Below are 23,953 nucleotides of genomic sequence, written 5' to 3' on the forward strand. Positions count from 1 at the left end.
CCAGATAGCCTCATCAGCACAGAGCCCATGTCCTGGTGTGTCCAAGGAAGATGTGGCAGGCGGCAGGCGAGTATCCTTGTATCAGGACAGGAGGGACATGTTTTCAGTGGAGAGGCTGCAAAGAGCAGGCAGGTTTCCAGTTCAGCCCCTCAGGGCTGAGTCCTGGGGACAAAATTCGGGAGACAGGGAGGGCAGAGTGGCTGAGTGGCTCAGTGATGACGTACCTTCTGACTTCACTCCCCTGGATCATTGTGTGTGTTTTCCCATCAGAAATGAAGCAACAATTCACACTCAAGCCACCTACGTGCTCTGCAACACTTTTTCTGTTTGCGAGTTTTCTGTTTTCCAAGGTTCTGGTCAGTAGACTAGCTGGGAAGTTAACACAGTGGCCATAGAGGATAGTGATGAAGAGCACAAACCTTGGAACCAGACCCAGTGACTTAAGCTCTCTGAGCCGTAGTTTCTCTGCCTGCAAAATGAGGATGATAACAGCATCCTCCTAATTGAGCCTTTATGAGAATTAAATGAGTTAACACATGTAAAGTGCTTAGAACAGTTCACAGTGCATAGTAAGAGGCCAGTAAATGTTGGCTTCCCTCATTGTTGCTCCTGGGGAGGGGTGGGGATAGAGTGCACACAAAGAAAAATAGAAAGCAAGCCCAAAGGGAAGGAAGCAGGTAGCTGAGCAAGAAGGGCAGCTGTGGCAGGTGGGCCTCCTCCCTAGCTGGCAAAGTCTCTTGGATGTTGCTTAAGCAGGTTTGCAGCAGGATGGGGGCAGGGCAGCTGGGGGTTATGAAATTCAAGCCTGACCGAGGGCACAGGGAACATGCCTTACCCTTTCTGGCCACCAGGTGGCAACAGCACATGGGGCTGCAGCTCCTTTCGCCTCCCAAACCACACACAGGTGCCATCTGCTGGCCACACCTCAGTCTGTTCTGTCCGGGGTCACCAAGGGCCCTGCTCACCAGATGGCAGCTCAGGACTCAGCTGGAGAACACCCCAAAGGTTTTCTTGCCTCTGCCAAACTTCTCCAGAGCCAAACACTTGGTGTTTCCACATCCCCTACCCCAGCTCAATTCTTAGAATCCCAGAGGCTGTAGGAGTTGCTGCAGGAGGCTCAGGGAAAGGGGCAAAGGTCTAGGCAGCTGCTGCTGTCACACAGATGAATGCTTTTGGTGAACCTGGAGATCAGTCATAAAAAGAAGACAGCGGTGGAGGGCCCCTGTCTGGGGAAGAACATTTCAATGCCTAAGTAGGGTACTGATGGGCATATATGTGTGGGGGGCACTAGCTGATGCTCCTCTCCTTCTGCTCCTTAAGTCATAGCCCAGCCTTTAAAGAGGGAAGTTCTCTCAAAAACTCACAAGGAATTAGGGGTGCCTGGTGTGCAGTCTTTTTAGCATCTGACTTGGTTTTGGCTCCCGTCATGACCTCAGGGTTGTGAGATCAAACCCTATGTTGAGCCCTGCCTTGGGCTCCATGCTTAGCCTGCTTAAGCCTCTCTTTCCCTCTCCCTCTGCCCCTACCTGCCCCCTCTGCCAGCTCTCGCTCTCTACAATAGACAAATCTTTTAAAAAAACAAAACAAAACAAAACCTCACAAGAATTGATTTGGTTCTGGTTGCAAGAGTGTGAGAAAAGGGAGACACTTAGTAAAATCTGTTAAATGAGTCTCTGTCATTTTTTTACCAACCCCCCACCATCGTGCAAATTTATTTTTCCAACAAATGAATGAAATTCTCTGCCACATACAAATCATAACACCAGGCATGGCAGAGTTTTATAAGACCTAGTGTCAGCCCTCAAGTCTAGGCCCAACAATTCTAATGATATAAGGTGGAATGAGATGAGGTGTTCCAGTATCTTCTGCTAATGCAGTCAGCAAAACTGAGTACTAGGGTACCCACCAAAGGGTCCCCTCATCTCATCAGCACAGCAGACTAGATGCTGAGGCATTCTCAAAAGGCTCTGTGCTCTTGCCAGGAAAGGTCACCCAAGCTTGGGATATAAATAACAATTTGACCAAGACCTTGCCTTGATAGCCTTACTCATGTATTTCCATTGATCTGGACCTTTCAGTAACACATGCATCCTGGAAGAAGGCAGCTCATTCCCATCTAATGCGAACCCCAGGGCGGGTGGTCCCGGTCTGATGAGCTTGCAACACAAGCCCCTTTGGTCTTATTTAGGCCCAGCCTGGGAAGCTCGTCCTGACTCCCTCGTCGGAATCACACAGGAGTTTACTACAAATTTGTTTGAAATTGGAGAATTTACTTTCACATATACAGAGATTAGAAAAATACATTCATTTTGTTTTAGAAAAACGCAGCCCAATGCAAGCTTATCATCAACTGGCCGGTTAGGAGTCCCAGAATTTGCAGGAAACCAGGTGCCTGCCTCTGCCTCTCCAAACAGGCCTGCAGTCCAGTAGAGGGTGCTCCTCAGGGAGCCGGGCGGTTAGCTACAGAGGCCATTCACATGTAAATGTCCGGTGAACCAATGCCTGGGAAGAAGATCAAACTCTGAGACTGAACACAAGAGTGGGGGTGGACGAGGACAAACTACTCTCTGGCTTTTCTCATTTTCTGCTTGTTAATTTCACCGTCAGGAGGCAACCTCTTTTCCCTAATCCTCTTTCAACTCACAGGGTTGGACTCCCCTCCAACTCAACCCTAATCCACCCCATCTCCCATCTCTTTACTGCTGGGGCACCAGCCCTGGTGGGATCTCTTTCTCCTGCTCCTGGGCCAGGATTCGCTTGAGTCGAGGCCTGTCTTCCATGAGAGAGCTTGGGAGGCCGAGTAGAGGTGAGTCCAGGCAGTGACTGTAGTGGTTTGCTACGGAATTCTTGCTTGCTGTCCTAATCTCTTTACCTAAAGAATCAGAAGGAAGAACTGCTTTAAATTGTCCTTCTTCTGCAAGCCCATTTGTCACCTGCTGAGCTCAAGTTTCTCAGGGAAGGAAGAATGGGACTCCCTGCCTCTCTAGGCTCCCCTCCTCATCCCCACCTTGCTACACAATACTCAGAGCTGGTGTCCACAACAGTTTGGAAGCCCAGAGGATGGGACAGAGAGCATCTCAACTGATCTTACCTGGTAGGTCCTGGGACTGCAGCTTTCTTAGGGGGCTGAAGATTGCTGCGGGTGGCACCAGGGGCGGGAAGATTTGGTCGCTGAGAAATGGGAACTTGATGGGGGTTGACAAGAGAAATGAGTTAGCACAGAGTTCAAGTGACCTTCTCAGAGTTTGGGATTAGTGCCTTTCTTCCTACCCAAGGTAAAAGACATGAGGTTTTTGAGAACCACAGTTCAAACTCTTTGCTCGGGCCCACATCCTCTCTTTAACTCAGTCTCGCCATCTTCAAATTGAGTGGTAATGAAGATGGAGGCAGTGGTCACTGTTCCCAGCTCTGGGACGGTACATTCAAGCTAGACAAGGGTAAGCATTCTTCCTCCTGACTTCCAACTGTTATGCCCACTCTTCCTCACCTCTGTGCCCTGCCGCGCTTGGTCGTGGAACTCCTTTCCGAGTTGGCAGAGAAGCTGGAGGCAGGGCACCTTTGCTGGGTGGTACACTCCGGCTGGTGAGTGGCATTCGGCTGGCAGGCCTGGGGATAGCCGAGGGAACAGGCAGTCGACTGGAAGTCTTAGCAGCTCCTCCCTGTGGCCGAGAGAGGCGCTGAGAGTTGCTGGTAGAAGGCTGTGGGGCCAAGACTGGTCTGACAGTGGGAGGTGGGCCTGCTGAAATGAAGTAGAAGAATTAAGAGGGTCAGCTCCACATCCTTCCCCCCCCCCATTCACCCACAGCTTTGCTGTCCAAGCTTTCTCACTTGCTGTTGCTCTCCCACTGGGTCCAGCTTTGCCCCGGATTGGGGGAGTGGGCCGGGCAAGAGGAGAAGATGCTGGGCTTTTGGATGCAGGGAACAGATTGCAAGTGGGTGACTCCTAAAATACAAAGAGAGAAAAAATAGAACTAGAATGGAAAAAGAATCTGTTCTGCTGGCTGTATGAGAAATAGAGGTGGAGAGTTGCCTACATCCCAGGGCAGACGTTAGTTGCCAACATCATCATCCTCACCAATAATGTTTACCGTAAGCTTATTATAGACACTGCAGAGAAATGTGCAGACACTGTGGTAAGTGCTTTGCTTACGGTATTTTGCTTAATTCCAATAATTCTGAAGTAGAATCTTACTAACCCCATTTTACAAAAAAGGAAACCACTCCATGGCTATTCCAAGTCATACATTGTGCCTGAAGGGACACATCCAACCCAGACCCTTCGAACTTACCCTCTTCACACTGGAGGGCCTCTTCCCAGATGCTGCCCGAAGAGCCCTGACTGACCCCTTCTTATCGCTGCTCCGGAGTCGGGGTGTCAGGCTGCTTGGAGAGGGGGTGCTCCGAGTCAAAGAACTCACAGTGGGCAGCAGGTCTCGGACGGGACTGTCCTTCAGCACAAAGGTCTCCCGCCTAGGGCTGGGCTTCACCTTGCGAGGCCCCAGGCCCTCACCTGTGCTCTCCTGCTCCTGCAGGGCACACTGCTCCAGCTGGGCTGCCAGTCGGTTGGCCTCATGGAGAATCTCCTCCAGCTTCTCTGGACTAAGTGGGCCTAAGCTGAGCCTCACCCCCTGGGGGGCTGGGGCCACTGCATTTGGGTCACTTCGATTGGAAAGTCCTCTTCGGAGGGGTTTCTCTGGAGTCACTGACACTGCTATGTCTTCCTCCTCACGACTGAGACAGAAAACAAACCAGGCACCATGCCCACAAAGAAGAGAGCAGGAGACTGTGCAAAGGAGACCGGGCACCCCCCTCAACAGAGCCAGGGATAAAACCCCAAACCCCAATGCCTATGCTTGCTGTGAGATCTGGCCTCTACGCGATGAGACACCTGGTCCTATGAGGCCTAATAGGCCTTTAATCCTTACTGACATTGGAAATGATGCCAGGATGAAGATGCAGCAAATCCATTTACCCTTCTTAATATCCTGAAATCTCTTTCTAGCTTATCCCTTTTCCCTTCCCCCAGTAGAGTCATTGAGGCTCATGTCAACAATGCCCCCAGCAGCCGCGGGGCACCCAACCTTGCTACATTACCCAGACCCCACAGACCAATAATTCAGCAGTAAGGGGTTAGAGACAAAGAGGCATTGTAGGAGGAAAGCACGAAAGTCAAAGAGGATGGTACCTGTCAGATGGTGACAGCCCTCCAAAGTCCAAGGTCTCATCCACTATAAACTTCACATCTGTAAGGGAGGGGGGAATGAATGCCAGCCTCAGGTTGCCAACAGGGCTCTCAATCGCAGCGCCCTCATTCTTTCCTCTTTACTTTCCTTACCTTCCTCCAAATCTTCCATGTTCCCCCAGCAGGAGCACGAGTCAGATGAGACCTGAGCTGGAGAGAAAATATTCCTTTCTTCAGGTCTCCACCCTGCCCAAGGATCCCAGCTAGACTCAGGGTGCGAGCCAGGGGTGGGGGAACACGCTGGAGGTAAAGCAAGAATCCCAGGAGTAGCACCTGCCCTTTTAACAGCCCTGTTACCTCCAGAGAAAGTGCGGAGAGCGCACCATCCCCCTTCCGCAGGTTGCCCGGCTGCCCCCCTACAACCTGCTCTCTCCTCGCCGGGGGCAGTGTGCACTCCCTATCTTCTTCCCCGCCACCATCCTCCACTTCTTTCTCTCCCCAAATCGCCTTTCCACTCCCACGGCACCACAACCACACCACACCTCCAGCCCACCCTCGGTTTTTACTTTCCGCCCCGCCTCACCTCTCACCGAAGGTGCTAGCCTCCCAATACTTAGTCCCGGGAATCACCCCCGAAGGGGTGGGGCTTCTTTCGAATATCTTAGGCCCCACCCACTTTTACTACAGACGCCCAGTGATTGGCGGATCCCAGCATTTCCCGCCCCCTCGGGGGCGGGGCAGCGACAGTCAGCCGGCCGGAAGTCTGCCTGTGGGGGCCTAGCGGAGAGCGGCTCTAAGAAAGACTCCATCCGGAGGGCTGAAGCGGGGAGTCCACGAGCGCGCGCGCGTGCCCGGGAGACCTCCCTATGGAGCAGGCGGGGCCTTGTGGCGCGGCGCGAGGGTCCTGGCCAATGAATGTAGGTTTCTTGCCCGGCTAGCCCCGCCTCCTTTCCGCCCCCTCCCCCAGCTGGGCGGAGCCAGGGCTCGCGAGGCCGGCCTGGAACTAACGCCGCCCTTGAGGGAATTCGGTTCCGGAGGATTACTTGGTTTGCAAGCACCACGTTTGCCAGATTTCCACAATTGTGATTTTTTCAAGTTGCGGGAGCACCCAGACATTTATAGCTTAGGTATATTGAGGATCCGTAAGAAGTACATCTCCCATCGTCTTTTTAAGCGAGAACTTTCGGAACGTGAGGTAGCTGAGGTGTAATTAAACAAAACAAAACAGACAGGCTTTTCTGGCAGGGAGGTGTGGGTCCAGTTCACCAGAGACCCTTCCGTCACAGGCAGGCATGCTTGAGTATACGCGGCCCGTCTCTTCGCGGAGTGAGGATCCTGACCATCAGTTATGTTCCCTCGAGTTTTCGGCCGCGTGCCACAGGGGCTTTTGAACGTGCCTGTAAACGCTTTCAAACTAAAAGCTGTGTTTGTAAAATGCTTAAGCCTACTCATTAGAGATTCCCTTTTTGTTGTTTCCCACCGGTTGCCTGTGACTAGCCTGGGCCACCAGTTACCAGAGCTTCTTAGAAACGTTTTAAAAATCGAGAAGAATGGCTGGAGAGCTTTGGTCTCCTGCGTTTATGACCATTATCCGGGCTATTTACAGGCCTTTTTTTGGGTTTCCTTCCTAGTTTTTAGCCATGAGGTTGAGGTGGTGAGGTTTGTAGGCCTGAGCTGTCCCTGAAGTAAATGCCACAGGCAGCAAAGAGACCTTGGGATTCAGTGGGGACTGAGGTGCTGCGTGGGGAGGCCCTGGACTTGCAGGCTTGTGGGCAGCAGAGCTGAGAGAAGAGGGTTGCCTGGGTTTCTGTACGCTTGCTGGTGAAGGCGGAATTGCAGTAGCTTGTAGCATTTGGGTTCTGGGGAGGTGGGAGGGCTGGAGCCGGGTACCTCCCTCTCTCCACGCAGGTGGTGGTGAAGCGGAGTGTAAGGAGAGAAGCTGCTCATTAATTAGCAAATTGGCTGTTTGTTTCTCCTAAGGAAACTTGTCCTCAATTTCCTGTCACCAGGGGTGCCTGGGGGGCTCCCTCCGTTTGGCTCAGGTAGTGATTTCAGGGTCCTGGTGTGGAGCCCCCTATTGGGTTTCCTGCCCAGCCTGGAGTCTGCTTCTCCCTTTCTTTCCCTTCACGCATGCTCTCTCTTTCAAATAAATAAAATCTTTAAAAAAAAAGAAAAATTCCTGTCACCAAATTATGATTTTGAAAGTTGTTGTAGTACCAGAAACAAAAAGCAAGTGAACTTTCTCCACCATCAAAATAACAATAAAATCAGAAAATACAGATTTCAGGCATGAGAGTTCTTACTCAGCATAAGGCCATTACTCTGAGAATTGTCCACGTTAGCTCAACCCCAAAATGAGATATATGAACAGATGTTTAAGATTTTGAATAAATGTGGGCGCCTGGGTGGCTCAGTGGGTTAAGCCCCTGTCTTTGGCTCGGGTCATGATCCCAGGGTCCTGGGATCGAGTCCCGCATCGGGCTCTCTGCTCAGCAGGGAGCCTGCATCCCTCTCTCTCTCTGTCTGCCTCTCTGCCTACTTGTGATCTCTCTTTCTCAAATAAATAAATAAAATCTTAAAAAAAAAAAAAGATTTTGAATAAATGTTAAATGAATTAACAAAGAGATTGCCTCCTCCCAGGCAGGTGTTAGACCTTAGTTCAGAGGGAACTCCATTGTGTTGAATGCATAAATGATAAAACCAAGGATTCCAGGACAGTCCTTCTTGAATGTGGAAAGATTAACTGTGACTGGAAGTCTTGTTCAGTGTGAAGATTTTATTCCTTTATCATGAAGGTTCAGAATAGATGAACTGTAAGGGATGGTCCTTGAGTACTCAACAGACAGCTGAGGCATGGGGCTGTGGGCAGAGGTCAGAGGTCTAACTGATTCTTAGGAGATCATAGCTGGGAGTATTCTACTCCTTCCTGACCTAGGCCCTGCCCTAGCCGGAGGGGGGGTGCTTCTTGGCCATTGTGTACATGACTAGCTGGCTCTGGACTCTGGGCCCCTTCTCTCCCCACCCCAGCATTCTCAGCAAGGGCATTAGACCCTACAAATAATTTGTGTGGTTACTTTCTCAGCTTTCTCAAGATGCTACATAATTAGTAATGTTCTGAATGCATAGAAGAAGTTAATTTATGACATATGATGGATGCCTTTGGGGCACTGGGACTTCATTCTTATAGTGCTCCTGTTGAGAAAAGCTGGAACAGACACTTTACCTCAACTGAAAACAGACCTTTGCTTTGAACAGAAAAGCCCTTCTCACTCTTCTCAGGCAACACAGTCCCTCCCCCTCCTCAAAGCCTTGTCTAAGATTTACTATCTCCTAGGAATCTTTTCTTTCTTAAACCCATGATCTCAACCCAGATCCACTACAGGGAGGGTCACTGGGTGAAAGAGGGGAGAGGAAGGAAGGAAGGCTTGAAGTCAGGCAGACCTGGTTCAAATTCTACTACCAGCTGCAGGACTTGGAGCAATTTTATAAACTTCAAGTGCCTCATGTGAAAAATGAGGATTAAAAGAGATAAAGCCTGACATCCAGTATCTGATGCAGAGAAGGCTGTTCCAGTTACATATTACTGTGTAACAAACCAGCCCAGTATTTTATGGCTTGAGATAACAGCAACCATTTGCCTCATGATTTTACAATTTGGGCAGGCTTGTGTAAGGACCATCTGTCTCTGCTCCACTGGGAGTGGGCTGGGCTTGACTAGGGCTGAAGGGTCTCAGGTGGCCACACATGCCTAGGGGCTGTGGTGTGGACCGTTGGCTGGGATGCTTGGTTGTCCTGCATGTGGCCTCTCATAATTCAGTAATCTGTTCTGAGATTCTTTACATGGGAGCTGACCTCCAGAAGCAAAAGCAGAAACTACTAGACTTCCTGAGGTCTAGGCCCAGACCGTCACAGCATCACTTCCGCTATATTCTTTTGGTTAAAGGAGGTCACATGGTCAGCCCAGGTTCAAGGGGAGGAGAAATAGACTCCAGCTCTTGGTGGGAAGAGCACTATGCCCATCCTAGCCAGGATGGGAGGAATTGCTATCTTTTGCGGACTCCATCGTAGAATGCCTTTAATATTTTACTTATTATAAGAATGAAAACAAACGTGTAGGCAAGGGTACCTCACCTTTATTCTTTCCCCAGGACTTAATGAGACTGCTCTACTTTCTTCTGTATCTCCCAGCCTTCGAGTCTCAGTGCTCTGTCTTTAATTAGCTTTGTACGTGTTTATGTGTTCTGCTGTCTGTGTCTCTGTGATGGACGTGCGTCCTGTTTTCCAACTTATACTGGAAAGTGCAGAGAGGAAGAGTACAAGTCATGTTCAGCATCTCTTTTAGTACCAGGCACTGGATAGAATTGAATTCAGCTCTGGCATAGACTCTAGACAAAAGGACGGTATTAGAAACCTCTGCGGAAGAGAATGTGGGTATGGGGAGAAAGAGGAGTGTGAGGGTCTGCAGATTCCATACAGTCTGGCTAAAGGATTCCAATGTTCTAAATGTTTTTCCCATAGAGAGTGGCTCAAACAGATGGACACTGAGGCACTGAGGATCCACACATTTATTTAGATTAGTCCAAAGCAGACGCTGTGCTGGAGCTCCTTGAGAACACAGTCTCACCACCGCTGGGCTTCCTGGAGGCACAGAAAAGAAAGAGTATATTGTGGCTCTAACAGCAAACACCCAGTGCACATCCAGGATGCTGAGGCAATCCTCTCCCTGGTCCCTGGGTCCTGTGCTGTCGCTTCTCTACTTACTCTGCTGTGTTGCCCATGATGGCTGAGAGAGAGGTAGCAGAGCAAGTCCTCCTGACAAAGCTAACCCCAACGTGACATTAACATTAGCCCAGAGAGGGGACTGAGGGGTAGCCAGAGAACTGTCTTTGCAAGCCAACTGGCAGAGAGAGTTCTCCTGAGAAGTCTGTGCTTTTAATGCATCCCTGAGGGTTTTTATTTGCTCTTTATCGATGATGGACTCAAATAAATGGCTTCTAGGTTGGTATTCTCTCTCAATTTTCATCAGCCCGGAACTGCAAATCCAAGGAGACACTGGGAACCAGTTCTCCTTAATTCTCCCACAAGCTGCTTTTTCACCCCACTCATCAGTTCGTACACAGCATTTCTACTGTGCGTGATTCGGAACCTGAACACGCTATCCCATTTTAAACGGTGATCTGAGTTGCCCTTTGCCAGTAATGTGCTGCTTGGGACCACATACCCACATGTTCAATTATTATTGGCATGATGATAATGGTGGTTTCTTCTCTCAGAAGGGAAGGAATCCGTAAACTTCCAAGCAGAAAATAAGCAAACTAATCTGTTTCTCACCATGCTCATGATTCTGAGGTAGAAACAATGACCAGAAGCAGCTTCCTGTTCCTTTTCCCTGCTGCTGCCACTTGCTGGTGGTGACCTTCCATTCTCCATTCCTGATGGTTCCCTTGATGCCTTTTCGTATAGTGCCTGCCCGCCTCCCTCCCGCAGAACCCGCTTACAGTTAGGTAGATGCTGTCATCCCTTTCCAGAGGTCCCTTAGGTTTAATACCTGTCATCAACTTGAGTAGAGATAGATAGAGGATGTGACACAAGTAGTACCATCTATAGTAAATTCCTTTCATGGAGATGATATGGTAGCTTCCCAAAGAAAGTGGTTAAGAGGAAAGTAGTCACCATTGGCTGCATGGTTGAAAGACTCAGGAATAAACGTCTGTCTCAGACTCAACACTAGTCATAAACATGACCTACTCCTTTCAGAACCCCAGCCCCTCTTTCCTTACCTTTGTCAGAGTTGCCCTAATCCTCTTGGGGAGCCTCAATTAGGAGCTGCAAGAATTCAGACATTTCTCAGAGTTAACATCTCCGAAATCTCTGGGAAACCTTCTTGTAGAGCACTGGGCAGGAATAGGTCTCTCCAGAGTCCATGGTGCTAATTAGGAGTCTCCACATGGGGAAAAATAGGGCGTGCAATGGCCTGTTCATTCCTAATTCATGCTATGCACACTTAGAGAGTGCCCACTGTGTGTCAGAAACTGGGCTCAGCACTGGTGGGGGTGGGCGATGACGACAAAGGCAAGTCAGAAAGTCCCTTAATGGAGAAACAGATCAATAAACAGGTACTTACATAACAATACGCTAAATGCAATGACGGACATCTGAACAGGGGGACAGGAATGGGTGGATGAATGAATACTTTAAAAGAGGTAGAGAGGATGTGCAATTCTCCCTTTTAGCAAACCGGAGGGGCAAGTCCTGACAGACAGCTGCAGCTTTCCCGGACTCAGTCAAAGACTGTATAATTTCAAGACAAACTATCTGAGCAAAGGCCAGGAGGCTTGTGCTCTTTCCACCACAGTGCTGACTTCTCACTTAAGCAGTGCTGGGGATCGTGGGTAAACCGATCACTGCCCTGTGCATCAGGTTTCTCCTTTGCAGAATGGAACTAGCTATCCTGTATTACAGAATAATGTTGGAGAGTAATAAGATACTGGAGGATAAAGATGGCTCCTCACATCCATCCTGATGTTAACAGGGCCGAAAGCACCTGCAGGGGGAGCCAGCCAAGCCCTGCTCCCTGCAGGCTTGTAGCTCCATCCCCGAATTTTCCAGCTGTGGAGAGAAGGAATGAGTTCTGCCCTTACCTTTCACATCCACCCGACAGTCCACAGACGCCTCCCCCAGGGGGTTAACCGCCTTGCAGGTGTAGATTCCCCCGTCAAAGGGACCAGGCTTGCGGATTTCTAAAGAACAGATTCCCAGGTGACTGAGAGCTCTGTACTTGGGGTTGCCTTGGATATCCATCTTGTTCTTCAGCCAGATGATCTTTGGCTGGAAGATAAAGATGAGGGGCCAGCACAGGAGTGATGAGAACCAGTTGTTCTTTCTGTGCTCAATTCCCGGGACTCCTTGCCTACAAGGCCTGGGGACACACTGGCCAGAGAAGTGGGAGGAGTAGGGTGCCTTAAGAACGGGTGACACAGGATCTAGAAGAGATAATGGTCTTCTGGAAAGCTCCCCATGCCTTACGTTTGGGGAGGTATTCCCTTTCCAGTACCCTCAAAAGCCTCCTAAGCTCCTTCTGTTGGTTTAAAAAAGCACCTGAAACCTTGCCTTGTTCAACTATTCCTGACTAGAAAAAAGGTGGGACCTCTGTCCCATCCTGCGCCAGCAGCCCCCTCATGGATCCCAAGTACCGGGCCTCAGGATCTCCTCTTTTTTGTATATACATTGTTGAATCATTCATATTCTGTTCCCACTGTTGGCTTGGGACTCACTGTTGCTCCTTTGGTTAGAAAGTAGTTTCTAGAGTGTGCTTATTGACATTCTCTTTCTGAGACTATCTCCATGCAGCCTGGCCCAGGACTCCTATGTGAAAGGTACTTAGTAAGGTTGTTAGTGCTGGTTTATGCAGTATGGTATCCAGAAGGACAGTGACCAGATTGAACAAAGACTTTCTCTGAGCCGTGGCCTCAACTCTAGATACCTGGCATGCAGATGGCCCTGAACAGGTGAGGCATAGTGGGTGATAAAGGAGAAACCAGAGAGACTCCATCGCCTCTGCCAGAGAGACAACTTGAACTCACGCCCTGCTGCCAGCAGACCAGTAAGTGACATCTTCATATATGAGGAAATTGGAAAAGGAAATTGGAAAGCATCATCCACATCCATATCCACATCAGCCTGTCTTGGACTCTAAGTGCCCTGACTATTCACAGCCTGCCTGAGCCTCTGTGGAAGGGGCAGGGGATGGGGAACAGGGTAGGGGGAACAATGATGTGGTTAGAACACTCTTCCACATGGCGGAGATTAGGGCAGGAGCAGGGAATGGTGTGGCCTGGCCCATGGGCAGGACTCCCGCTCACCTTAGGAGAAGCGCGGACACAGCAGAAGAGCTGGGTGTCATAGCCGGTGACTGTGGTGCAGTCCGCCAAAGGCTGGGTGAACTTCGGGGCTTCAGAGAAATCTCGTTGCACAAACCCCTCGATCTTGCAGACAGTTGCTGAGGGGACCAAGAAGGGCCATGCTGTAGTGCCTGAGAGCCCCAGCCCTCTTCTACTCTTCATCCTCAGCTCTTCCCAGCTCCCAGGCCCCGGGTCCTACCTGCTTTCTGGATGTGGGCAAGGTCGGCTGTGATGGGGGCTGTCTCACTGAGCCCACACTGGTTCTCAGCAAAGACTCGAAAGGCGTAGGAGTTGCCCACGATGAGGTTGGAGACTGTGAAGCTGGTGCGGTGATAACGTTCCAGCACCGTGAACCACAGCTTAGGGGTCCCAAGAAGATGTCGTGAATGAGACCCCTGTTTTGTGAACTCACTCCACCTCAGCCCACTGCACAGAGCTACCAGAGTCCCATTCCAGAATGCGTTATTCCTCTCTCCCCACTCCCTCCCAGCTGGCCTCACCCCAGATTTTGTGTCAGCCTTCTGCAAGGTGTATCCCAGGAGTGCTGTGTTGCCCGTGTCTTGGGGAGGTGTCCACTCCAGAGTAGCATTGGAGCCCCAAACGTCCACCAACTTGATACTCTGAGGAGGGCCTGGCCTCTCTGAAAGGGCCAAGCATGGCAGCAGGCATGGTACCACTCACATATGCCTGGGAACCACTTCGGGAGTGCCCCTCCCCCTCTCTGCTCAGACACACTTCCCCTCACCCACCACTGTGCCCCACCCTCGGTGAGGCGTCACCCCAGCTTCCCCAACTCTCTGTGATGGCTCCTCTTTAGCCTGGAGAGGGAGCCCCTGAGGACCACTTCTCTCCAACTCCCTGCATTGTACCGATCACCAGGATGTCAATGGTGGCAGTGGCCTCCAGCTCTCCCAGCTGCACACTGAGCTGGTAGCGACCCGAGTCAGCACGTTGGGCTTCTCGGATGAAGAGGATGGAGTCCTGCTCCCCATTCCGCACACTCACACGGCTGGCATCCAAGGCACAGCCATCATGTGTCCAGGTGGCTCGAGGTTTGGGTTTGCCCTAAGAAATGGGAAAGGACTGTGAGGAACCCCAAGAGGGCTTATGACCCTCCCTGTCGCAATGGGGGCGGGGAGTCAGAGCCACCCCAGGTCCCCATGGTGACTTGACTTGAACTGAAAATGCCTTGAGTTAGAAGTTGGTGGGCTGTCCCAGGAGACTGGCATCTTTCATCAACAGCCTAAGGATCATGGGTGGAATGAAAGGGTTTAGCTTTGAGTTTCCTACCCTCTGGGTTTAGGTCACCTGGGGCAGCTGAGACTAACTAGAGCTGCCTAACCCCCCAAGAGCCCTCTAAACTGAGAGCTCCCAGAACTCTGCTGACTGAAGGACATAGGGTAGCCTCAGTTCATCACCTGTGGCATTCCCAGCCCAAACCCCACATCAGGAGTGCAAATTGGAAGGGTCATTCTGCCTCAGATTTATGGTGACATGGCCCCCTTCATTCCAGGCCAGCATGACTGCTCCAGGGCCAGCAAGACTCTTAGTATCCGTTTCCAAATTAAAACCCTGGCCTGGTCCCAGCATGGGCCCAACATGGACCCAGCACGGGGCCAGCATGATCACCTGGAATGGGATCAGTAGGTTCACAGTGTCTCCGACCTTCCGGATATAGGTCTGCCTCAGGGTCCGAGGTAGCCAGATCTTGGGGTGCTCTGAGTGATGGAAGGAAAGGGAAGAGTGGGTGGTGAGCCTTCTAGGGTAGGAGGAGCAGAGCTCGAAGGAAGTGGACACCACCTGGCTGTACCTCGTGGGCAGATGACCCATGTGCTCAGCAAATCCAGCTTCTCCTAGGGAACGGGAAGATTGCTCCCATCGTCTCACTGGGATTTAGGCAAAAGTGATTGGCTGAAAGATCCCCTTGAGAGCATTCAAGTCTTGGCAGTAAGCACTGAAGTGTGAGCCTGATGCTTACTTCTTTTAATGGGTAACTCTCAAACTACTGACTTTTCATCAACCAAGATTCTTTTTTCTGTTTGCACACAGAATGGTTTAGCCTGTGCAGTTTGTCTCTCAGCCCCCTTCCTACGTTTGTCCTTAACAGCACTTCTTTTATCAAAGCCACTTTCAATGTTAGTCTTGACGTCCAAGGGTCAGCCCTACTTCTCAGCTTGAGGAGAAAGCTTTCCACTCTGAGGGCAGAGTCACACAGGACCCACTTAGGCAGCACCGACATCACCGCTCCGGGAGCTGACCCCTGGGTCCCTTCCTCTGCACGCTGCCCGCTTGGGCACCTGCCCGGTGCTCTTCCAGTTCATGGACCATTGCTTTGTATGAATAGGATCTGGGAAAGACTAGGCCCACTGCTCACTACTCCTTGATCTCCCAGGTGTGTTCCAGTGAGAAGAGGGATTAGCTCCTGTCCCTTGGCTTCCAGGATGGAGGCAGGAGATGCTCAGAAAGTGCTGAGTGTAAGGTATGGAGGCTGACCAGCTGTGACCTCTCCCCTCACAGAAAGCCTTGGGCGGCCTTGGCTGAGAAAGTGCAAACATCCCACCTGGGTTCCCTTGGGAGCTTGGCTTACACGGCACCATTTCCCAGCTTTCTAGGGCTCTGGTGTCCTCTCCAGGGGCACACATGGTCTCCTGCTGTTGTTGCTTTAAGTGAAATGTGATAGCACTTCAGGTCTCACCAACTCCCCAGTCTCTCCCCACAATTCACTGGAGCAGCTGTCAAAACTTCACCCCATTCACAACTGTGGCAAACTGCACAACGGTTTGACAGAGGATTTCAAACTTTCTGATAACAGGTCCCTGCAAATACATTCCTGAGCCTTCTACCACAGCATATGTGTGTTTACTTATAAGTTGGACTGTTTAAATATGTACACGACGCAAGGCAAACTTCCGAGTGGTCAAATTCAAAATCAAGTGAAGAGAGTTTTCACTGTGTTCTTCCTACACCTCAATGCGTAGCCCACTGTTTAGAGACCAGGAGCTTCCCTCCCCAGGCCAGCCCCATGACTGTCTTGAGATCACTTTTAGCCTTTGTAAATGAATATAAACATGGTACTGAGCACACACCGTCCATCTCATTGATCTATCTTCCCTTTTCACTGTGTGGTTTACATTTCCCCCTGGGGGTGCAGTCTTGGACTACGCTTCACCTAGGGCCCTGGCAAAAGCAGGAACTGAATGACGCAGGGCCTCTGCGCTCTCTGTCCTGCCTGTGCTGCTGGGGCTGACCTAAGAACACCACAACGACCCAGCCCCAGGCAGCTGAACGACACTGTTGCACTTGCCCTCTATTCGACTTTGACGGTTTGGAAGGGGGTGGGGCATGAAAAACAGAAGAAGTGTTTGTGTGATGTGTGCCCCTCCTGTGGCGGTCTTGGCGAGCAACCAAGGAGTTGAGAACAAGCGGATATGACTTAAGAGTTTTCTGAAAAAGAAGGGCGGCGATTGAAAAGAAGGGTCAAACCTCATCTTGCTGGGCTTGGTTCCCCACTGTCAGGTGGGGAAATAGCCCCTCATGCTTGCTGGAGAGAAGTCGGCTCTGCTGTCTCCTGCTTGGCCCGCATGACGCAGAAAGACCCAGACGAGCACCAGGAACAAGAAGACAGGAGGGAAAGGGCTCGGAGCGAGAAACACATTGGTGAAGTTAGGCTGCCTTCCAGTCTAGAAGTGTGTGCCTGAAGGACCCGTTCTCTGAGCTCGGGGTCTCTGCCCACTTCCGGGGGCCTCTGCTGTCCCCTGGGGCCTTCTGCTGTTCCCTCTGCTGTCCTCTGCGGCCACCACAGTCAGGGCTCTGCCTGTGACCTCGCCCTTAGGAGAAGGAGGAGGCAAAGAAGGGAAGGCAGAGGGGACACCCTCCAGAGTTGGACAGGTTGGGGTGAGGAAAGGAACCCAGGTCGTCACGCCTGGAAGGCGTGCTGTCTGAGCCCTGCTAGAAGCTCAGGTGGGAAATGGGCTTTTCTATGGATAAGTGCAAGCTGATTTATAGATTTCTGCCCACTTCGTGCCTTTTGTGTTTCTTAGATAACTACCTTGGAAGATGCTCCCATTGTTTCACCTGAACTGAAGAGAATGATCAGAGAAATAGGTTTATGAGGAACATAGATTAAGAGCGTGGCCTTAGGAGGAGGACGAGCAGAACAGCCCTGAGATGCAGAGGGGATACCAGCGGGGGCAGAGAGACGGAGGAGAAGGGGACCGCTGGGATGGCAGTCTCTTCCTCCCCGGGGGGGCTCCCCTGGCAGTTCTTTGCTTCTAGGCGGGACTCCCTGACTAGATGATGAACTGACAGGGAACAACTTAAGTTAGCAGAATGTTGTGAGTCTGAAGATTAGGAGGTGAGGATTCTGTGCTCAGCAGGTTCCCAGACCCCAGCTGGGGGAAAGAGGATGGGCTCCAGGCCAAAGCAGCTGACAGAGTAAGGGAGGTGGCAGGAGAGTACTTGGCAGCTGGGGGCGCCCGGGGCAGCGGAATGCTCTCCCCAGCTCCAGCCCGGTGCTCTGGTGTGCCAGAGCAAGCGAGCAATCTGCTCCTTTGCTAAGAATGTTAATCGGAGGGCTCACTTGGGACACCTCTTTTCACACATCTGTGGTCAAGAGAGGAGTTAATTGTACCGACCTTGGGGAAACGCCCAATGTCTTTCTGTTCCTCAGATGCCAGCACAGCTGTGAACCAGAGACAGCCCTGTGGCACAGCCTGGGTCTTCTGAGACCAGGTTTGAGACAGCCACAGCATGGTTTTCTTCCGTTCATAGTCTTGGGGAAAAGGCATTTTTGAAAAGTGCTTTGAGAGACATTGACTTCTGAGCAGTCTTTCTCTCAGACAGAATGCTAATTCTTTCTTGAAAATTAGCAGAGAAGGAGACTACTACTTAAAGTCCAAAGATCTTGACTCCTCTGGATTAGAAAATTCCTCTTAATTCTACCCTAACTCCATTCTGCTGAAGTTTATCCCCGTTTCCTTATTCTATGCTCATGGGAAATAGGTGTTCCTATTCTCTCAAAATTTCTCTTTGCGCCATTAAAGACTTTTCTCCAGCAATTTCTTAAGGGCTGCGAACTGCATGTTGATGTTATTACTTATGGTGTGGAGCATGAAGGAACAAGACAGACACATTGAAAGAATGAAGGCTGCGTGTGTGTACACCTATGTGCGAGAGAGAGTGCCTGTGCAAGAGTGTGTGCAAGTATGAGACGGTGTGGGCATGTACTCAGGTAAGTGTAAGAGCGTGTGAGCACGTGAGTGTGTGTGTGCACGTGTCTGCGTGAGTGAACTACTCAGAAAGAGGAAATGCACAAGGCAAGCTATGGCTTTGAAATAGGATGTGGCCTTCGCCTTATCAGAAACTTGTCTGGAGGGCATCTGGGTGACTCAGTTGGGTGAACATCTGCCTTCAGGGTCCTGGGATCAAGCTCCACATTGGGGTCCCTACTCAGTGGAGAGCCTGCCTCTCCCTATGCCCCTCTCCCTCCTTGTGCTTTCTCTCTTGTTCTCACAAAAATAAATCCTAAAAAAAGTTTTTTAAAAGAAGAAAAGAAACTTGTCTGGAATAGTGTCATAGGAAAAGTGACCTTGTGAAGGACAAGAGTGTCAGCTCCTTGAAGACTGTGAAACTAAGCTCAGAAAAAAACCAGAAGGACATAAAAGAGTAACACATAAGAGTCTGAGGAGATTTGTGGCAGAGCCACAAGAGGGAAGAGGCCTGGGGCCTGAAATTATTGCATGCAGAACTATTTTTAATAGAAATAAATAGAGAAACTTTTTAATAGAAATAAACATCTATTGTTTTGGGGATTTCAGTTCTGAGACCCACTTGTTACCTCGACAGGCATTTCCTGATGAGCGCAGTCTCCACTGCTCGAGATCTGCTCTCTGGCACCAGATCCTGCGGCACCACTGAGACCTCTGACCCAAGCCTTCACCCCTGCACTCCCCATCACCCTCTTGGTTACCACGCTCTTTCCTACCCAACTTACAGTCCAGTCTTTATACTCACTCCCTTGTGTACCCACTCAGCTCCCTTAATCCTCTGGTACTCCACTGCACTCCTCGCCATGGCCAACACCAGTTAAATGCTTTCCAGCCCCTTAGTGCCCACATCTGCACACTGGGGAAAAATACAAGAGAGGCTGACTGTGAGCCACTAACACTGACCACTAACTCCCAATAGCCCCCTTGCAATCCTTCCAGACTTCCCACTCAGCTTCCTCTTCTCTTGAGTGACTGCTGCATACCTTCCTCTTCTAAAAGCTCCATACCTTCTCCCTCATCCTCATCCTTAGTTGATGACCTTGCTAGTGTCTCAGGCCTGCCTATAACCTATGCTTAACTCAGCATTCAGAATAAGCCTTAAAACCTATACCTGATCATGTCAGTTCTCACTTAAAACCCTGCCCAGGCTGCCCCATCAGTCTCAGTGTTGAGTCAGTCTTCACAATGGTATTGCTACTTCCCTGCACCCAAACCTATCATTCTCTCTCTCAAGCTGCTACAGGCACAATGGCCCCCATCCATAGGGCACACTCCTGCCTCAGGGCCTTTGCACTAACTATTTTCTCTAAACAGAAAACATTCCCCTCAAATATCTGCATGCATTGTTCTCTCATCTCCTTTAAATTGCCGCTCAAATAGCACCTTTTTAATGAGACCTTCACTGAATATCCTGCTTAAAATAGCAAACAAGTTTCCCACCCCCAGCACTTTCTATCCTCCTCTGCTTCATTTTTCAGCCCGTTTCTGACATATTGTATATCTTACTTGTTTATTTATTGTCTATCTCCTTATACTAGAATGGAACTTCCACAAGGGGCATTGTTTTTGCCTATTTTGTTCATTTTTCTAACAGTGCCTGCCACATAATAATCATGAAAGAAATGTTTGTAGAAGGAAGAAAGAGGGTAGGAAAGTAAGAAGGGAGGGAAGAAGAAGAAAAGGAAGGAAGGTTGCTCCCAGGCATGGGCTCCAGTTTCCCAAGCCTGGAAGACAGAACAATTCAGATTGAAAGGAGATGCAGTTATTCTGAAATCAGCAGATGGACCCTTCCTCTGGGTCTCAGATCCTCCTCTCCTCCACAGCAGGGGAGCAACCTGTCCTCCACCTCCCACCTGGAGGTGCTGCCTCCAGGCCCCAGTGCCTCCGTGTAGTGCTGAAGGCAGACGGAAATTGTTTCCCAGTGCTGGCTGCCTACATTTGCCTATTTAGCCACAGAGCAGGCTTTCTTGACTGAAAGCTCAGTGTTAGACAGTTGCAGGCTAATTTGATGTTGCAAATGAATTTTTGCTTCTGGTCCCTATTCTGTTTTCCACGCCTACTGCAGGGCCCCTCTGGATCCCGCAATGCTCCCCACAAAATAGAGGAGGTGTTAAAAGGAGAAAAAAAGGCCCTGGCGCTCACGGGAATTTAGGGACCATCTAGGCCAGGTCCATGCTACCCTGAAGGACCTTCGAATGGGCTTCAGGGATTCTGTGAGTTCCCCGAAATTTTTTGAGTATTTTTCCTGGAATAAGCTTCCACAGATGTCATCAGAATTTCCTAGGTGTCCATAGCCATCAAAAGGTTATCCTTCAATTTACAGATGAGAAAATGGAAGCCTAGAGAAGGGCGCTCACTGACTTGCCTAGGGTCACAGTACAGAGCTGGGACTTGAACTCCTGTGTTTCCTAAGCAGATAACAGAATCAAACATACTTTGCAAACTATCACAAGCAATGCCTACTACCCCTGACCTCTGGGAAGCTAATGAGTTGAGCTGCTGGCGCTGGTGGCCCTGAGGCCTGGGGCTCTTGAGGCTGCACTCGTTGGAGATGGCCAGGGGCTGTCAGGAGCCCACGCCCACAGCATCTACTCACAGCAGAGGGAGGAGTGTGGGTGGGTTGGATGCTGTCTGCCAGGGTCTTAGGGAGACCCGCCAAGTCCGGAGTCAGCAGTCCTGGCTCTCATTCTCTCTGTGGCTTGTTCCTTGGACCTTTTTAAAGAAGAAACTGGTTTTCTGTCTCAAGACTATCCCAGCCTCAGGGTGCCTGGGTGGCTCAGTGAGTTAAACCACTGCCTTCGGCTCATCCTGGTGTCCTGGGATCGAGCCCCACATCTGGCTCCCAGCTCTGCAGGGAGGCTGCTTCTCCTTCTGACCTTCTCCCCTCTCATGCTCTCTCTCTCTCAAGTAAATAAAATCTTAAAAAAAAGAAAAAGAAAAAGAAGACTATTCCAGCCTCAATGCTCACAGTAACTTCTGCTCCCTCGACCTCCTTTTCCATGGAGCAAACTCAGCCAGCTCTCTCCCTGTGACATCTAAACAGCTCCCGAAAACCCAGAGTCTCCTATGAGGATGACAGGAGGTAGCCAACTTCCCCTAGTCAACCCCATTTGCAGGTAGAACTCTTAGTCTTCACTCCTGACTTGGAAATACCTTATCATCTCTTCACATCTTAGCTTGCCTCTTCTGAGGCACTTCCGGTCATCTCCATAATCCTTTCAGCTGCCCTACTAGGTAGATATTGTTAATTACCATTTTACAGAGAGGAAATTGAAACTGAGCAGTTGGTTGGCTTGTTCAAGGGCACAGAACTGCCGAAGGTGGCACTGGGCAGAGTCTAGATCACGTCATCTTCTCCTACTTCCCCCTACCCTGGGGTTCCATGAGCTTCTTGTTTTCAGTCTTCCCATCCTCTGCACTCAAGATGTCGAGAGGCCCAAAGTAGGGACTTAGTGCAGGTAACTGTCTTAAATGTGTAAGGTGCCCATGGTCCCTCCTGCCGGTTAATGCACAGAAGGAAAAAAGCCTGGCTCCTGCCTTCCATGTCTGGCAAGCTGAGCCAGGTCCAACGGGTGACACCCCAAGTAAACATCACAGAGATCACAGAGCTGTGAGCTGCAGAGGCCTCAGCCAGGGGGAGCTGGGGAATGGGTGGCGCGGCTGCTGGCAGGGACACCCGGTACTAGGAGGGCCATCTACCACCTCCTGGCTCAAAAGTGCCTCTTTGCTTAGAGGCTCACAGAGAATACTGTGGAAGGGAGGCCAGTAGTTCTCCTGGATGGGCTCTTCTTCCATGGAGCTCAGACCCCAGGAGGCTGGGGATTTCCCCTGGGAGCCAGCTGGAGCGTTAGTATAGCTCCTCGATCTATGGCACTGCCGAGCGACAGGCAGAGTGTCCTGCACTATTTGTTCACCACCCAATCTCTCAGTTGCTAGAGACTTTTCATTGCCCCCCCCCCCCAATCCAGACAGCCACCATCTCACCCCTCATTCCCTTCCTGGCTGGTATTAGTATATCAGGTCCTCAGTCTCTGGGACATTTTATTACAAGTACAAATATAAACAGATCATCTTTAGTCACTGTAAAGGGCTGCAAATACCACTCACTGACTTCTCACCCAAAAAGCACAAACCCAGCAGACACTTGAGCAGCAAATAAGAATCCACCAAGGGAAGGGGTGGGGGTTCCAACCAGTGCTCCTCCATCCTGGGTACCAGTCCCATGAAGCCGTTCACCTCTGCACAAAGCTAAGGAGGTGCAGCCGGGTGTTAGGGAGACCTCCCCAACTCCTACTGACCCAGCCGCCCCATCCTTCCCAACCCCACGGGTCACCTTCTATATGGGGCAGGAGCTGGGGAATGGGGTTGCTGGACTCTTGTCGAGATGAAGCGGGGGGTCCTTCAGCATCAGCGGTGCGCGTTTCTTTCACCTTCAGTGTGGATCCCGAGGGCACCTCCAGAGCTGTGACTGCCTCCATGCTGGGCCACCCCAAGGCTGGGCTCCAGCGGGAGATTTTCACTGTTGGTGGTGAGGGAGGGGCTAAGCACCTGCTCTCCAGCCTGGCCTCCCAGGGTCCCAGCCACGGGCTTATGTAACTGGCTGGCCTTCTCCCACCCAGCTACTCTCAGCAGAAGGGCTGAAGCAGGGACTGGGGAAGACAGGGAGATCAGACAGCAGCCCAGAATAGCCGCAGGAGGGCTGAGGTGACAGCCCTCGCACAGCACTGGGGAGGGCGGGGAGGGCTTGAGCTCCCCTGACTGCACGCACAGATCGAACAACGGGGGTCGGGCTTAGCAGGCTTAGTGGGTTATGCAGGCACACCTTTAAGGGCTCCTACTCTCTCAGCTCCACAGTCGGAGAGCTCTAAGTTCTTACCCACTTGCCCTTTATGGGGTCTGTCCCCATCCCTTCCGCCTAACCGCCTAGTGGTAGTGGGAGGAGGCTGAGTCCACACTCCCGGGGCCAGACCAGCTGGCCTCACCTTTGGCTCCATCACCAGTTAGCTGGTGTGACTGGCCACATGTCACTCTCTTAGGTCTGCTTCCTCACCTGCAAAACGGAGAGGATAAGGACCACAGGGTTGTCGTATTACAAGAGGCAATCTGTGTAAAGTGCTTAGCAGAATGTGGCTGACTAAGTGCTCCATAAATGTGAGCTATTTTTAGGTGAGGTCGGCATGTGGCCCTCTGAGTGCTCCCCTGCCTCGGAGATAAAGCACCAGTGGAGTGAGAGGCAGCCACAGTGGAGGGGAGCCAGGGCTGAGAGGCCGGAGGGTGTGGGTGTCACTTCTGGCTGTGCTACTCTCTCAGGATGGAGGTGACCCTGGGTGGATCACGAACTCTGAACCGCAGAGCCTTGGGCTCTGAGACCAGAGATGCTGACACCATGACCGTGTTGAAGAGAAAACAGTTAAAGTGGAAGGAAGTGGCCAGACCACTGGGTTAGTAACTCACCGAAGGTTCTGTGTGATGTCTAGGCTTACCAAGTCACCATTCCTCATGTCCTGTCCACCGCATCCAAACGGTTTCCTATCACACCCCTGCTTTACTAGCTCTAGAAAGCAGCATCCCTGTGTGTGCGTGTGTGTGTGTACACATTACTT

At 50.9% G+C, this 23,953-nt stretch overlaps 2 protein-coding genes across 8 annotated transcripts; both read right to left on the reverse strand.

Annotated features, from left to right (window-relative positions):
* Nucleotides 1–2,245: 2,245 nt before the first annotated feature.
* On the reverse strand, nucleotides 2,246–5,938 carry PSRC1 (proline and serine rich coiled-coil 1). Of its 6 annotated transcripts, XR_009399421.1 has the most exons (9): nucleotides 5,766–5,917; nucleotides 5,336–5,392; nucleotides 5,186–5,243; nucleotides 4,290–4,731; nucleotides 3,829–3,943; nucleotides 3,488–3,739; nucleotides 3,092–3,185; nucleotides 2,701–2,872; nucleotides 2,247–2,502 (listed from the first exon to the last, which is right to left on the reverse strand). XR_009399421.1 is itself a non-coding variant. In XM_059374227.1 (8 exons), exons 2-8 carry the CDS (start codon nucleotides 5,352–5,354, stop codon nucleotides 2,869–2,871), a joined length of 981 nt encoding a protein of 326 aa, XP_059230210.1. In that variant the 5' UTR covers nucleotides 5,355–5,392; nucleotides 5,766–5,918; the 3' UTR covers nucleotides 2,246–2,868. The 6 variants fall into 6 exon arrangements, 5 of the variants coding, with proteins under 5 accessions (XP_059230210.1, XP_059230208.1, XP_059230207.1 ...); XM_059374227.1 differs by having other exon boundaries at nucleotides 2,246–2,872; nucleotides 3,488–3,736; nucleotides 5,766–5,918; XM_059374225.1 differs by lacking the exon at nucleotides 5,766–5,917 and adding an exon at nucleotides 5,540–5,685 and having other exon boundaries at nucleotides 2,246–2,872.
* A 3,808-nt stretch (nucleotides 5,939–9,746) lies between these two features.
* On the reverse strand, nucleotides 9,747–23,474 carry MYBPHL (myosin binding protein H like). 2 transcript variants are annotated; one of them, XM_059374231.1, is made up of 10 exons: nucleotides 23,333–23,474; nucleotides 22,684–22,869; nucleotides 14,713–14,801; nucleotides 13,953–14,148; nucleotides 13,584–13,723; nucleotides 13,283–13,442; nucleotides 13,045–13,181; nucleotides 11,824–12,010; nucleotides 10,963–11,008; nucleotides 9,747–9,820 (listed from the first exon to the last, which is right to left on the reverse strand). In XM_059374231.1, the coding sequence occupies exons 2-9, from the start codon at nucleotides 22,826–22,828 to the stop codon at nucleotides 10,998–11,000; spliced, it is 1,065 nt and encodes a 354-aa protein (XP_059230214.1). In that variant the 5' UTR covers nucleotides 22,829–22,869; nucleotides 23,333–23,474; the 3' UTR covers nucleotides 9,747–9,820; nucleotides 10,963–10,997. The 2 variants fall into 2 exon arrangements, with proteins under 2 accessions (XP_059230214.1, XP_059230213.1); XM_059374230.1 differs by lacking the exon at nucleotides 23,333–23,474 and having other exon boundaries at nucleotides 22,684–23,002.
* Nucleotides 23,475–23,953: the final 479 nt, after the last annotated feature.

The sequence above is a fragment of the Mustela nigripes genome, chromosome 14 (genome assembly GCF_022355385.1).
Source record: "Mustela nigripes isolate SB6536 chromosome 14, MUSNIG.SB6536, whole genome shotgun sequence".
Lineage (NCBI taxonomy): Eukaryota > Metazoa > Chordata > Mammalia > Carnivora > Mustelidae > Mustela > Mustela nigripes.